Raw genomic sequence first — 14,731 nt, forward strand, 5'->3', positions numbered from 1 at the left:
CACATTGGTAATTGAAGAGCATGCTGTTTAATTTCTATGTATTTGTATAGTTTCCAAAAATCATTCTTGTTATTAATTTCTAGTTTTCTTCCATTGTGAACACAAAAGATGCTGGATATTATTTGTTTATTTGAATGTTTTAAGACTTGTTTTGTGACCTAACGTATGATCTACCCTTCAGAATGATCCACGTGCTGAGGAAAAGCATGTGTATTCTGCAGCTGTTGGATTACATGTTCTGTAAATATCTATTAGATCCATTTGATCTACAGTGCAGATTAAGTCCAATATTTCTTTGTTGATTTTCTATCTAGATTTGTCCAGTGCTGAAAGTGGGGTGTTGAAGTCTCTAGCTATTATTGTACTGCAGCCTATCTGTCCCTTTAGCTCTAATAATATTTGGTTTATATATCTGGGTGCTCTAGTGTTGAGTGCATACGTATTTAAAATTGTTATATTGTCTTGCTGGATTGACTCTTTTATCATTATATAGTGACCTTCTTTGTCTCTTCTTATTGTTTTTGTCTCGAAATTGATTTTGTCTGATATAAAGATAGCTACTCCTATGGTTTTTTTGGTTTCCCTTGACATGGAATATCTTTTCCCATCCGTTTATTTTCAGTTTACATATATCCCTATAGGTAAAGTATGTTTCTTATAAACAACAGATCAATGGATTTTGCTGCTATGGGATAAGACTTTTGGGGATGTAGTGATGGGGTGAACCTATTTTGCATATGAGAAGGACAGGAATTTTGTGGGACCAGAGGGCAGACTTATGGGTTGAATTGTGTCCCCACAAAATTCATATGATGAAGTCCTAACCCTCAGGTCTTCTGAATATGACCTTATTTGGAAATAGGGTCATAGCAGATGTAACTGATAAGGATGAGTTCATACTTTTGTAGAGAGCTAAATCTGGTGAAAGAGACAGACTTTTAAACCTGTAATTTCAGTATGATATGGTGAATGCCATGATAGAAGTTTATTCACAGTACTATAATAGCATATACAAGGGGCAGTTAGCCTTGGCAAGAGATCAGGGGAAGCTTCTTGTAGGAAATTATGCTGGAGCTAAATCTTGAAGGATGAGTAAGAGTTAACCAGGTAAATGAAAGGGACATAGGATTGTTCCAGGCAGAAAGAAAAGCATGAAGGTTTAAAGCACCATGGGGCTAATAAAAAACTATGAACCGAAGTTGGAAAGGCAGGCCAGATTGTTTTCCATAATTTTTGAACAAAGAAAACATAAAAACTAGGCCATTGCATTTATTTTATTTTTACTTATTTATTTTTAATTTTTGTAAGTATATGTTAGGTACACATATTCATGAAGTACATGAGATGTTTTGATACAGGCATACAATGCATAATAATCACATCATGGAGAATGGGGTATCCATCCCCTCAAGCATTTATCCTTTGTGTTACAAACAAATTACACAGTCTTTTAGTTATTTTAAAATGTACAGTGAAGTTATTATGGACTATAGTCACCCAGTTGTGCTATCAAATAGTAGGACTTATTCAATCTTTCTATATTTTTGTACCTATTAACCATCCATACCTCTCCCAAACTCCCCCACTCCCTTTCCCAGCCTCTGGTAACCATTCTTCTTCTACTCTCTATCTCCATGAGTTGGGCTGTTTTAATTTTTAGCTCTCACAAATAAGTGAGAACATGCAATGTTTATGTTTCTGTGCCTATCTTATTTCCACTTAACACAATGATCTCCAGTTCCATCCATGTCATTGCAAATGACAGGATCTTATTCATTTTATGCCTAATAGTACTCCATTGTGTATATGTACCACATTTTCTTTGTCCATTCATCTGTTGATGGACTCTTAGGTTGCTTCCAAACCTTAGCTATTGTAAAAGCTGCTGCAACAAATATGGAAGTACAGCTATCTCTTTGATATACTGATTTTCTTTCTTTTGGGTATCTATGCTCAATTATATGGTAGCTCAATTTTTAATTTTTGTAGAAATCTCCAAACTTTTCTCCATAGTGGATATACTAACTTACATTCCTACCAACATTATACAGGGTTTTCCCTTTCTCCACATTCTTGTCAGCATTTGTTATTTGCCTGTCTTTTGGATTTAAGCCATTTTTACTGGGATGAGATGATATCTCATTATAGTTTTGATTTGGATTTCTCTGATGATCAGTGATGTTGAGCACCTTTTCATATACCTGTTTGCCATTTGTTTGTCTTTTTTGAGAAATGTCTATTAGAGAAATTTCATTTCTCATAAAAATGTCAAATCTTTTCCCCATTTTTCATCAAATTATTAGCTTTTTTCCTTTACAGTTTTGTTTGAGCTCCTTATATATTCTGGTTATTAATCCCTTGTCAGATGAGTAGTTTGCAAATATTTTCTCCCATTCTGTGGGTTGTCTCTTCACTTTGATTATTTTGTTTGCCGTGCATGCAGTAAATTTTAAATTTCTGTCATAAAGAATAAAAATATTATCTTCAGTTAATATTTAATAAAATTAATGCTCCATTTTATGGAATAATCCTTAAAATTTCAATCTATTGCAGTATTTGAGTTGTTTTATATATGGATATTTTTCATAATTATTAGTGTATTTAAATATATTATTCAACAAACTTTACCTGTATATTTTCTAAATTTATTGAATTAGAATAAATTCTGAATAGAACCAATTGATTTGTTTTTCATTTGAGGCTATTTTTATAATGATTGGTTATACTCTTCTTATCCTTCATAGAGTTGCTGTACCACAACCAGGAGCTTCTGTACAAACAAAGGGAATTAAACCAGGCATGCCAAGCATCTTCAACCGTATGTTACTGTTTGTTGCCATTATTTATGAAAACTTTATGAAACATTATTCTATGAAGATTACTATTTAATTACTAAGCACAATTAATACGAGCTTAGAATGTATGCTTTGCATGTAGTAATATTAGCTTAGGTCACTGTCAAAAATGTACTGATCAATTTGGTATCATCCCAAAAGTGAAAGTAATTATAAACAAACTTATACTTATCAGTTTGTTTCATTAGTAATAGCATATCTCTTCAAATGTACTATTTTTAACAGAAGAATAAGTAGGAAGTTTAATTTTATTTTTAATTGACAACAAATATGGATATCTCTTAAAAGTAAATTGTATCTTCTTTCTTTGCTATTGGGTTGACTGGTTTGAACTTTGGCCTCATTTCCGAGGTGATTTCGTAATACAATTTTTTTCTGGTGGGGTGTCCATAGGGTGGTTTGGTTTAAGTCAGATCTTAGGTATCATCTCTCTGGATTAGACTTTTTAGCACCTTATTTCCTTGCTTTGCTTTTGGTGTTATTTTGTTTTCATCCTCCACCTAGACAAAAGTGATACTGTCGTTTTATTGAATACTACCTTGTTAAAGTTGATGTCTCAATGAACTTTTCCAAAGTATTTAAATATGACTTTTGTTGATTGTTACATGATATAAAATTGGGGCATTGTGAACAAGTCCATTCTAAACATTTTAAGCCTTTTTAGAAACACAGTACCCATCTGTGCTTACCTATTAGATTTATGTATGTGGGTTAGTTAATAATAGATTTTTATTCATTTCTCATGTCATATTCTAGATTGATTATTCTCTATAAGGCTGAATACTTTGTCCAAAAGTTTCAATGAGCACTTTAGATGATTTCAGTAAAAAATGTAATTTGGGGACTTAGGGAGAAAAATATTATTTTTTTCCCAGCTAAGCATAATTTGAAATAAAAAAATGTTCCTCAGACAATGGATCTTGCCTGGACTCTAAATTGTAAAAATGAAGGAGAAAACCATAATTGTTCCCAGGTTTTGTGATTCTCTGTTTAATATCCAAGAAAGCAATTAAATTATATTCTTCAGCTTGTCAACTTGGTGATTAAACTTCATAAAGATTTCTATATTAGCATCTGCTAAGATTATCCCCTCTCTTTTACCTGTAGAAGATAATATGGTACTTCTCACAATTATATAATAATAGTACCAGCCATTTATTGAGCATTTATGTGTCAGGCACTGTGCTAGGCTTTATGGGCACATTTTGTTTATCCCACAGGGAGTGGTTATTTGAAATTAATCTCATGTTTTCCTTCCTATTCCATGCTGTTTTGGAGAAAGCTCTTGTTTAGATGTAGTTAATCATTCACTTGCTAACTAAAGTTGAAAGATATAATTGATTGAGTCTTAGGCTAGAGAAAGAAATAAATCCAAGACTAGCCTGACAGACCAGTAGCAAAAAGAGGGATTGCCTTATGGTAAATCTGGCCAATTGAAAACCCAAAACAAAAGAAAAACATTATAATATAAGTGTATAATCAAGCTCTAAACAAGAATGAAAAATCACCAGGTGCCAGAAACAAAAAAGGAATTTAAATTTAATGGTGAGTAGGATCCAAAACTAAAAATGTTCAAGGACATCTCAGAACTAGATAGAGGCCTTAATTTTCATGGGCTGGGGTATAATAACTACATGGGAAGGAGAGTCCAGACCACAGGCCTCCTACTTGTGAAGAAGTAAAACTAATGTAAAGTTGCAAGTTTGCAGAAGGGCAGAAAAATTGTGACCATCAATGTGGAGAGGTATCAAAGAACTTTCTGTATCTCCTGGGCAATGGGTGAGAAAAAGTCATCTGAGAGAAAGTGGAATCCCAGACCTGTGCAGCATGGAAGTGTGGTTGCAGTTCACATGATTAAAATGGTGAGGCTACTGAACTAAGGAGTTAACACTAATATCTGGTCCAAAATCAGTGAAATCAAGACCCTAAGGTCTAGACAAAGGCAGTTGTGAAACTTCCTAAAAGAGATTTCTTGTAACATAGGGTGCTTGGGATTCCCTTGGAAAACAATGTCTACAGAAAATGGATTCATGGTTAAAAATTACAAACTTCCAAAGGAAATGAGCTACTACTGAAAGGCAATGTGATCAGATGTAACACATGGAAGAATTTATACCCCAGGAAGTAGAAATACTAGGCCAATCAGAAAGAGGGTTTTAAACCTATTTTTATTATTTTTATAATTTTTTTATAGAGATAGTGTCTCACTCTGTTTCCCAGGTTGATCTCAAACTCCTGGCCTCAAGTGATCCTCCAGCCTCAGCCTCCCAAAGTGCTAGGATTACAGGTTTGAGCCACTATATCCAGCTCTAAAATAAACACATTTTAAAAGTTAAAGGAATAAATAAAAATCAGTAAGTCGGAAACAGATCAATATGAAGAAAAAACTGACATGTGTGAAAAAGGTATCCATGCACACACTTATCAGTAGACGATGAGTAGAATAATAGATAAATGCAGATGAAGAAATAATTTAGTGTGTTTGGAGATACTTAGGAAATCACACCAGAGAGTGGTAAAGAGTTTAGAAAGGTAAAATATAAGTTGAGAGACATGGTGGATAGGATGAGAAAGTTCCATTTTTATCAATAAAGGTTCAGGAGGACAGAACAGAGATAGAAAGAAGCAGTATTTGAAGAGGGTATTTTTTCAAAATTATATATATATTTTTTTATATATACACATATATGAATTTTTTAAATTGAAGGATCACAGTGAATTCTGAGTAGAATAAAAATAATCTGTATCTAGACATATAATATGTGATAAATGATACAGACCATGATAATGAACCGTAGAGCATCAAAGATAAACATTCTTAAAACTAGCAGAGATAAAAGACAGATTCATCAACAAAGAAAACAAAATTAGATGGAAAAATTTCCCAAAAACAATAATGCTTTAGACAGTGAAATGTCTTCAAAGTGTTAAGATAATTCCTAACCTGGAATTTTATGTCTACCTAAACAATCAAGCAAGAGTGAAGGTGAAATACAGGTATTTTCAGATAGAGACTAAAAGAGTTATTACTTGTAGAGTCTCAATGAATGAATTACTAAAGAATTCTGAGAGATGGAAAAGCAAAACGAAAGGAAGTATCAGAATGTAAGAAGCAATGGTAAGCAAAGAAGTTAGTAAAATATTGGTAAATATAAATAAATATGTTCAGTAGAAATTCATAACGATGATAATGCATTATTTCATGGGATTTGAAACAAAGTAGAATGAAAATACTATTTAAGGTCAAATGGATGGAAAGATGAGAATTGAAGCATTCTAAGATCATTGTATCTTTATGGAAAATAGTAGAGATTTATATACTGCAGACTTTGTAAATTTAAACATGTGAGTTAAAAAATTTAAGATCGAGCTGAAAGAATAGGATAGAATGTATAACTTCTGAAGCAGCACAGAAAAAAAGAGGAGGAATTATGAAAAATTTTTCAGGGCAGTAAAATAGAAAAAAGGAGAAAAAGCAAAGAAAAGGTTTGATTGAGATAAAACATGGGCTGGGAATGGTGGCTTATGTCTGTGATTCCTGCACTTGGGGAGTCTGAGACAGGAAGATTACTTGAGGTCAGGAGTTCAAGACCAGTCTGGGCAACATAATGGGACTCCATCTCTCTCTTCTTTTTTTTTTTTTTTTTTTAATTTATTTATCATTATTATACTTTAAGTTGTAGGGTACATGTGCATAACGTGCAGGTTTGTTACATATGTATACTTGTGCCATGTTGGTGTGCTGCACCCATCAACTCATCATTTACATCAGGTATAACTCCCAATGCAATCCCTCCCCCCTCCCCCCTCCCCATGATAGGCCCCTGTGTGTGATGTTCCCCTTCCTGAGTCCAAGTGATCTCATTGTTCAGTTCCCACCTATGAGTGAGAACATGCGGTGTTTGGTTTTCTGTTCTTGTGATAGTTTGCTGAGAATGATGGTTTCCAGCTGCATCCATGTCCCTACAAAGGATGCGAACTCATCCTTTTTGATGGCTGCATAGTATTCCATGGTGTATATGTGCCACATTTTCTTAATCCAATCTGTCACTGATGGACATTTGGGTTGATTCCAAGTCTTTGCTATTGTGAATAGTGCTGCAATAAACATACGTGTGCATGTGTCTTTATAGCAGCATAATTTATAATCCTTTGGGTATATACCCAGTAATGGGATGGCTGGGTCATATGGTACATCTAGTTCTAGATCCTTGAGGAATCGCCATACTGTTTTCCATAATGATTGAACTAGTTGACAATCCCACCAACAGTGTAAAAGTGTTCCTATTTCTCCACATCCTCTCCAGCACCTGTTGTTTCCTGACTTTTTAATGATCACCATTCTAACTGGTGTGAGATGGTATCTCATTGTGGTTTTGATTTGCATTTCTCTGATGGCCAGTGATGATGAGCATTTTTTCATGTGTCTGTTGGCTGTATGAATGTCTTCTTTTGAGAAATGTCTGTTCATATCCTTTGCCCACTTTTTGATGAGGTTGTTTGTTTTTTTCTTGTAAATTTGTTTGAGTTCTTTGTAGGTTCTGGATATTAGCCCTTTGTCAGATGAGTAGATTGCAAAAATTTTCTCCCGTTCTGTAGGTTGCCTCTTCACTCTGATGGTAGTTTCTTTTGCTGTGCAGAAGCTCTTTAATTTAATGCATCTCTCTCTTCTTTTTAAGATAATACACAAAATAATATAGCTGAGATAATTCTGAATTATTTCAATAAATGTAAATGTATTAAACTTTCATATTTCAATCTTAAAAATTAATCCAGTTACATCCTACATATAAGAGACACACTTCAGCCTGGTGCAGTGGCATGCACCTATAGTCCTAGCTACTCAGGAAGCTGAGGCAGAAGGATCACTTGAGCCCAGGAGTTTGAGACTGTAGTGTGCTATGATCATGTCTGTGAATAGCCACTGCACTTCAGCCTGGGCAACAGAGTGAGAACTCATCTCAAAGAAAATTTTTTAAGAGAGGGACATACTTAAGCAAAATTATATGAAAGGTTAAAAATAAAGGAATGGCAAAATATATACCTGATATATACTAACCAAGAGAAAAGTGGTATAGCAATATTCATATGAAGTAAATAGAATTTAAGGTAAAAACTATAAGTAAAGGTAAATAGGGACAATATAGAATATATTGGATGATAAGTGGACATTCCACTAAGAATACAATAACAATCATGAATGTATATAACATATAATATAATATAATATTAAAAAGGTAAATAACCTGGTAGATTTTAAAAGAGCAGTTGATGCGCATAACAATCATGATGCACTCCTCTTAAAATAATAGAACAAGAAGACAAAAACATCATTAAATGCACACACACACGTACACACACACCACTGAAAACCAGGATAAACGAAATCTTAAAAGAAGCGGAAGAGAAAAGAAAAAAATACACATAAGTCACAAAGGAGCAAAGACAAGCATTACAGCAGATGTCTCTTAAGAAATTATATAATCATGGAGCATGCCTGTATTACCAGTGACTTGGGAGGCTGAGGCAGGAGAATTGCTTGAATTCAGGAGGCGGAGGTTGCAGTGAGCCAAAATTACACCACTGCACTCCAGCCTGGGTGAGAGTGAGATTCTGTCAAAAAAAAAAAAAAAAAAAAAAACCTGTAAACTTAGAATTCTATACACAGTGAATATAACTTTTAAAAATAAAGGCGAAATAAAGACAAAAGCTGAGCGATTTCATCACCACCAGACCTACACAATGAAAAATATTAAAGGAAGTTCTTCAGGCAGAAAACGTATAACACCTGATAGAAATTTTGATCTAAATAAAGGAAGATAAAGCACTAGAAATAGTAAATAGGTGGGTAAAATAAAATATATTTTCTCATTTTTCTTTTAGATCAGAAATAGTGAAAATATATTGTGGAGTTTATAGTTTATATAGAAGTAAAGTGTTATGGAAAAAATAGCATGATGACTGAAGGGGATATGGAAATACACTGTTCTAAAATTCTTACACTACATACATGAAGATGCATGTAGTTCATTTGAAGGTTCAATGATGCATGTAGCAAATGATGCATGTAGCATCATTTGAAGGTAGATTGTAGTACGTTAATGTTGTATATTATAGACCTTAGAGAAAACACTAAAAAAAAGTGTAGCTAATCAATAACAGGGCTTAATGGGATTATTTTTTATTTTATTTTATTTCATTATATTATACGTTTAAGTTCTGGGATACATAGGCAGAACGTGCAGGTTTGTTACATAGGTATATACGTGCCATGGTGGTTTGCTGCACCCATCAACCCATCATCTACATTAGGTATTTCTCCTAATGCTATCCCTCTCCTAGCCCCCAACTTGCTGACAGGCACCCGGTGTGGGATGTTCCCCTCCCTGTGTCCATGTGTGCTCATTGTTCAACTCCCACTTATTAGTGAGAACATGTGGTGTTTGGTTTTCTGTTCTTGTGTTAATTTGCTGAGAATGATGGTTTCCACCTTCATCCATATCCCTGCAAAGGACATGAACTCATCCATTTTTATGGCTGCATAGTATTCCATGGTGTATATGTGCCACATTTTCTTTATTCAGTGTATCATTGTTGGGCATTTGGGATGGTTCCAAGTCTTTGCTATTGTGAACAGTGCCTCAATAAATATACATGTGCATGTGTCTTTATAGCAGAATAATTTACAATCTTTTAGTATATACCCAGTAATGGGATTCTGGGTCAAATGGTATTTCTGGTTCTAGATCCTTGAGGAATCACCACGCTGTCTTCCACAATGGTTGAACTAATTTACACTCCCACCAACAGTGTAAATGCATTCCTCTTTCTCCACATCCTCTCCCGCATCTGTTGTTTCCTGACTTTATAATGATCACCATTCTAACTGGTGTGAGACGGTATCTCATTGTGGTTTTGATTTGCATTTCTCTAATGACCAGTAATGATGAGCTTTTTTTCATATGTTTGTTGGATGCATAAATGTCTTCTTTAGAGAAGTGTCTGTTCATATCCTTCACCCACTTCTTGATGGGGTTGTTTATTTTTTTTCTTGTAAATTTGTTTAAGTGACCAATGGAACAGAACAGAAGCCTCAGAAATAACACCACACATCAACAACCATCTGATCTTTGACAAACCTGACAAAAACAAGCAATAGGGAAAGGATTCCCCATTTAATAAATGGTGTTGGGAAAACTGACTAGCCACATGCAGAAAACTGACACTGGACCCCTTCCTTACACCTTATACAAAAATTAATTCAAGATGGATTAAAGACTTAAACTTAAGACCTAAATCCATAACAACCCTAGAAAAAAACCTAGGCAGTATCACTCAGGACATAGGCATGGGCAAAGACTTTATGACTAAACACCAGAAGCAATGACAACAAAAGCCAAAATTGACAAATGGGATCTAATTAAACTAAAGAGCTTCTGCACAGCAAAAGAAACTATCACCAGAATGAACAGGCAACCTACAGAATGGGAGAAAATTTTTGCAATCTGTCCGTCTGACGAAAGGCTAGTATCCAGAATCTACAAAGGGATTATTTTTTAAAACATTCAATCCAAGAGAAGGCAGGAAAAGAGAAAATCGATCTAAGGAATAGATGACTCAAGGAGAAACAATAGAAAAGTAGCAAATTTAAGTCCTTCCATGGTTAATTGCACGCATACCTCAGAGATACTGTGGGTTTAGTGCCAAACCATTAGAATAAAGTGAAAATTGCAGTAGAGCGAATCACACAAATTTTTAGGTTTTTCAGGACATGTAAAATTATGTTTACATTCTAATAAGTATGCAATATCATTAAATCCAAAAATGTACATATCTTAATTTAAAAATACTGTATTGCTAATAAATGTTAACCATCATCTGAGCCTTCAGTGAGTCATAGTCTTTCTGCTGGTGGAGGGTCTTGCCTTATGTTAATGGCTGTGGCAATTTCTATTTTTTTTTTAAGTTGTTACTAGTTTCATTTTTTTTCAGATTTTCTTTTTTTTATTATACTTTAAGTTCTAGGGTACATGTGCACAATGTGCAGGTTTGTTACAAATGTATAGATGTGCCATGTTGGTGTGCTGCACCTGTTAACTCATCATTTACATTAGGTATATCTCCTAATGCTATCCCTCCCCCACTCCCCAGCCCATGACAGGCCGCGGTGTGTGATGTTCCCCACCCTGTGTCCAGGTGTTCTCATTGTTCAATTCCCAGCTATGAGTGAGAACATGCGGTGTTTGGTTTTCTGTCCTTGAGATAGTTTGCTCAGAATGATGGTTTCCAGCTTCATCCATGACCCTACAAAGGACATGAGCTCATCCGGTTTTTTTTTATTATTATACTTTAAGTTCTAGGGTACATGTACACAACATGCAGGTTTGTTACATATATATATATGTGTCATGTTGGTGTGCTGCACCTATTAACTCATCATTTACATTAGGTATTTCTCCTAGTGCTATCCCTCCCCTCTACCCCCTCCCCACAATAGGACCCGGTCTGTAATGTTCCCCTGCCTGTGTCCAAGTGATCTCATTGTTCAATTCCCACCTATGAGTGAGAACATGTGGCATTTGGTTTTCTGTTCTTGCGATAGTGTGCTGAGAATGATGGTTTCCAGCTGCATCCATGTCCCTACAAAGGACATGAACTCATCCTTTTTTATGGCTGCATAGTATTCCATGGTGTATATGTGCCACATTTTCTTAATCCAGTCTGTCACTGATGGACATTTGGGTTGATTCCAAATCTTTGCTATTGCAAATAGTGCTGCAATAAACATATGTGTGCATGTGTCTTTATAGCAGCATAACTTATAATCCTTTGGGTACATGCCCAGTAATTGGATGGCTGGGTCAAATGGTATTTCCAGTTCTAGATCCTTGAGGAATTGATCACTGTTTTCCACGATGGTTGAACTAGTTTACAGTCCCACCAACAGTGTAAAAGTGTTCCTATTTCTCCACATCCTCTCCAGCACCTGTTGTTTCCTGACTTTTTAATGATCGCCATTCTAACTGGTGTGAGATGGTACCTCATTGTGGTTTTGACTTGCATTTCTCTGATGGTGAGTGATGATGAGCATTTTTTCATGTGTCTGTTGGCTATATGAATGTCCTCTTTTGAGAAATGTCTATTCATATCCTTTGCCCACTTTTTGATGGGGTTGTTTGTTTTTTGTCTTGTAAATTTGATTGAGTTCCTTGTAGGTTCTGAATATTAGCCCTTTGTCAGATGAGTAGATTGCAAAAATGTTCTCCCATTCTGTAGGTTGCCTGTTCACTCTGATGGTAGTTTCTTTTGCTGTGCAGAAGCTCTTTAGTTTAATGAGATCCCATTTGTCAATTTTGGCTTTTGTTGCCATTGCTTTTGGTGTTTTAGACATGAAGTCCTTGCCCATGCCTATGTCCTGAATGGTATTACCTAGGTTTTCTTCTAGGGTTTCTATGATTTTAGGTCTAACATTTAAGTCTCTAATCCATCTTGAATTAATTTTCGTATGAGGAGTAAGGAAAGAATCCAGTTTCAGCTTTCTACTTATGGCTAGCCAATTTTCCCAGCACCATTTATTAAATAGAGAATCCTTTCCCCATTTCTTGTTTTTCTCATGTTTGTCAAAGATCAGATGGCTGTAGATGTGTGGTATTATTTCTGAGGGCTCTGTTCTGTTCTATTGGTCTATATCTCTGTTTTGGTACCAGTACCATGCTGTTTTGGTTACTGTAGCCTTGTAGTATAGTTTGAAGTCAGGTAGCGTGATGTCTCCAGCTTTGTTCTTTTGGCTTAGGATTGTCTTGGTGATGCAGGCTCTTTTTTGGTTCCATATGAACTTTAAAGCAGTTTTTTCCAATTCTGTGAAGAAAGTCATTGGTAGCTTGATGGGGATGGCATTGAATCTATAAATTACCTTGGGCAGTATGGCCATTTTCACAATATTGATTCTTCCTATCCATGAGCATGGTATGTTCTTCCATTTGTTTGTGTCCTCTTTTATTTCACTGAGCAGTGGTTTGTAGTTCTCCTTGAAGAGGTCTTTTACATCCCTTGTAAGTTAGATTCCTAGGTATTTTATTCTCTTTGAAGCTATTGTGAATGGGAGTTCATTCATGATTTGGCTCTTTGTTTGTCTCTTACTGGTGTATAAGAATGCTTGTGATTTTGGCACATTAATTTTGTATCCTGAGACTTTGCTGAAGTTGCTTATCAGCTTAAGGAGATTTTGGGCTGAGACAGTGGGATTTTCTAAATATACAATCATGTCATCTGCAAACAGGGACAATTTGACTTCTTCTTTTCCTAACTGAATACCCTTGATTTCTTTCTCTTGCCTGATTGCCCTAGCCAGAACTTCCAACACTATGTTGAATAGCAGTGGTGAGAGAGGGCATCCCTGTCTTGTGCCAGTTTTCAAAGGGAATGCTTCCAGTTTTTGCCCATTCAGTATGATATTGGCTGTGGGTTTCTCATAAATAGCTCTTATTATTTTGAGATACGTTCCATCAATACTGAATTTATTGAGAGTTTTTAGCATGAAGGGCTGTTGAATTTTGTCAAAGGCCTTTTCTGCATCTACTGAGATAATCATGTGGTTTTTGTATTTGGTTCTGTTTATATGCTGGATTATGTTTATTGATTTGCATATGTTGAACCAGTCTTGCCTCCCAGGGATGAAGCCCACTTGATCATGGTGGATAAGCTTTTCGATGTGCTGCTGGATTCAGTTTGCCAGTATTTTATTGAGGATTTTTGCATCGATGTTCATCAGGATATTGGTCTAAAATTCTCATTTTTTTGTTGTTGTATCTCTGCCAGGCTTTGGTATTAGGATGATGTTGGCCTCGTAAAATGAGTTAGGGAGGATTTCCTCTTTTTCTGTTGATTGGAATACTTTCAGAAGGAATGGTACCAACTCCTCCTTGTACCTCTGGTAGAATTCGGCTGTGAATCCATCTGGTCCTGGACTTTTTCGGGTTGGTAGGCTATTAATTATTGCCTCAATTTCAGAGCCTGCTATTGGTCTATTCGGGGATTCAGCTTCTTCCTGGTTTAGTCTTGGGAGGGTGTAAGTGTCCAGGAAACTATTCATTTTTTCTAGATTTTCTAGTTTATTTGCGTAGAGGTGTTTATAGTATTCTCTGATGGTAATTTGTATTTCTGTGAGGTCGGTGGTGATATCCCCTTTATCATTTTTTATTGCATCTATTTGATTCTTCTCTCTTTTCTTCTTTATTAGTCTTTCTTGCGGTCTATCAATTTTGTTGATCTTTTCAAAAAACCAGCTCCTGGATTCATTGATGTTTTGGAGGGTTTTCTGTGTCTCTATCTCCTTCAGTTCTGCTCTGATCTTAGTTATTTCTTGCCTTCTGCTAGCTTTTGAATGTGTTTGCTCTTGCTTCTCTAGTTTTTTAGTTGTGATGTTAGGGTGTCAATTTTAGATCTTTCCTGCTTTCTCTTGTGGGCATTTAGTGCTATAAATTTCCCTCTACACACTGCTTTAAATGTGTCCCAGAGATTCTGGTATGTTGTATCTTTGTTCTCATTGGTTTCAAAGAACATCTTTATTTCTGCCTTCATTTCGTTATGTACCCAGTAGTCATTCAGGAGCAGGTTTTTCAGTTTCCATGTAGTTGAGCGCTTTTGATTGAGTTTCTTAGTCCTGAGTTCTAGTTTGATTGCACTGTGGTCTGAGAGACAGTTTGTTATAATTTCTGTTCTTGTACATTTACTGAGGAGTGCTTTACTCCCAACTATGTGGTCAATTTTGGAATAAGTGCGATGTGATGCTGAGAAGAATGTATATTCTGTTGCTTTGGGGTGGAGAGTTCTGTAGATGTCTATTAGGTCCGCTTGGTGCAGAGTTGAGTTCAATT

The 14,731-nt window shown here is 35.5% G+C and overlaps 1 protein-coding gene across 2 annotated transcripts in view; it reads left to right on the forward strand.

The window, feature by feature from the left end:
- The window catches only part of RADX (RPA1 related single stranded DNA binding protein, X-linked), a 76,807-nt gene that overhangs the window by 36,231 nt on the left and 25,845 nt on the right, over positions 1-14,731 (forward strand). For both annotated transcript variants that reach the window (XM_005594282.4, XM_045383383.3), the window contains one exon: positions 2,745-2,818. In XM_005594282.4, the coding sequence (XP_005594339.1) occupies positions 2,745-2,818 (74 nt within the window). The remainder of the gene's footprint in view (positions 1-2,744; positions 2,819-14,731) is intronic.

The sequence above is a fragment of the Macaca fascicularis genome, chromosome X (genome assembly GCF_037993035.2).
Source record: "Macaca fascicularis isolate 582-1 chromosome X, T2T-MFA8v1.1".
NCBI classification, from domain to species: domain Eukaryota; kingdom Metazoa; phylum Chordata; class Mammalia; order Primates; family Cercopithecidae; genus Macaca; species Macaca fascicularis.